General features: G+C 58.9%; 1 protein-coding gene across 1 annotated transcript in view; it reads left to right on the top strand.

Annotated features, from left to right (window-relative positions):
- CLUH (clustered mitochondria (cluA/CLU1) homolog) overlaps positions 1–1,824 on the top strand; it is a 65,567-nt gene that overhangs the window by 59,303 nt on the left and 4,440 nt on the right. The window contains exon 26 of the mRNA XM_015418890.1: positions 425–498. Coding sequence (XP_015274376.1) covers positions 425–498 — 74 coding nt within the window. The remainder of the gene's footprint in view (positions 1–424; positions 499–1,824) is intronic.

The following is a 1,824-nucleotide window of genomic DNA, read 5'->3' on the forward strand; positions in this document are numbered from 1 at the left end:
TTCAGAGGCTCAGACGGGCCTTTGCCAGCCGCTGCTACCAGGGAGCTTTTTCCACTGGAGATGAACTTGGGACCTTCTGCCTTAAACAGCGCCTAGGCCCCCCTTGCCCGAAGGGGTCTGCACTAGATCCTGGTCACCGGTAGCCTGGGATCCGGGCCACTTCTCCCGTTTGGGTGGCTCGGTGGGCTTTCCTGGCTTCTGCAGTTGGATCCCGCTAGCTCTCAGTCCCAGCAAATTCCCCTCTTCACTACACCCCCCGTCCCACATAGTGCTTGTCCACGTCGGTCCTGTGATCTCCAGCAGAGTCCCAAGGGAACACCACCTTCCCTTTTCACCGGTGGAAAAGCCTCTGTTGGATCCAGCCCAGCGTTTGAGGGAAACATTCCCCAAGAGACACTAACCTCGGCTCTTCTCGACTCCTTAGTTCACAGCGCCCAGCATGGCCAGTGTCCTGGAGCAGCTGAACATCATCAACGGGATTCTCTTCATTCCACTCAGGTAACCCCCTGGCTGGACCTCAGCCAGCCTTGCTTGGCTCCACAGAAGAGCCCGCATCTGCAGAGGGGTGAGAGGTTGGGAGGGGTTTTCTGTGGCCCCTGCAGGTCCCTTTGCCTGCCCTTAGAGGGAGGAGAGACCGCTGGTCCCTTTGCACTAGCTGGGGAGCTCCCGCACTGAGCTGGGCCCTCGTCGTGACCCATCTCTCTTCCTCCAGCCTCTCCCTTTGGCAGACTGCCCGGCCCACCTCTTGCGCTCAGGAGGGTGCCCAGGCAAACCTGACGTGCGCTTGCTACAGCCAGCATCCTGGGCAGCTGACAAATGCGTGTGCTCCTTCCCGGTCACTTTGCCTTCTTAAAACGTTCTGTTTGCCTTGTCCTCTACCTGGGGTCTGCTGCAGAGTGACATGTGGCTCACTGGGGGACCAGAAATGGTTCTTAGAAAAGGAAAACTTTACATTAAGGCATTACATTGGCTGTAATCAGCCCTGAGGGGAGGATCTACCAGTGCAAGGGACACGCGGGGTTGGTGGTCACGGTAAAGTCAGCAGATACAGCATATGCTGGCACAGCAAATTCCGGTGCTCTTGGGGAGGGGAAAGTTTAGCGGTGGGTCTAGGCAGAAGACTAAGGGAAGGACCCTGAGAAACAGAAGAGCTCGGTGCCCTTCCAGCCTACGACCCATCCCGAGGGAGGTCAGCAGTGGGGCTAGGAAGAACCCCTCTCCGTCATTGGTGTTATGCAATGCCAGGTCCATCAACAGTAAGACAATGGTCCTTCGGGACTACATCTCGGAACAACAAGCGGACCTGGCGTGCTTGACCGAGACCTGGGTACGGGATGGGGAGACCGTAGCTCTCTCCCAACTTGCCCCACCTGGGTTCTCGGTCCTACACCAATCACGGACTAAGGGGCGGGGGGGAGGAGTGGCGTTGTTCATTCGGGAGGCTTACTCCTTCAGGGCCCTCCCCTCACCGGAGATTGCGGGCATGGAGTGTGCCAGCCTGATGCTGGAGACTGAGGAGAACTTGGCTATCTGGCTAGTGTACCGACCGCCTAACGCACCGGCCAGTGGTCTGCCGTCCCTGCTGGAGGCCGTGTCTGGCTGGGCGTTGGAGCACCCGAGGCTTCTGGTCCTGGGTGATTTCAACGTCCATGCCGATGACGCGGCCTCTAGCCGGGCTACGGACCTAGTGTCGTCCATGGCGGCACTGGGGCTCTCCCAATGTGTATCGGTCCCCACGCACCAGGCCGGACACACGCTCGACTTGATCTTCGCGGCGGGGATTACAGTGGACCGGATTACTGCTACGACAGTACCATGGTCGGA

The sequence above is a fragment of the Gekko japonicus genome, unplaced genomic scaffold (assembly GCF_001447785.1).
Source record: "Gekko japonicus isolate JY-2015 unplaced genomic scaffold, Gekko_japonicus_V1.1 scaffold1911, whole genome shotgun sequence".
NCBI lineage: Eukaryota > Metazoa > Chordata > Lepidosauria > Squamata > Gekkonidae > Gekko > Gekko japonicus.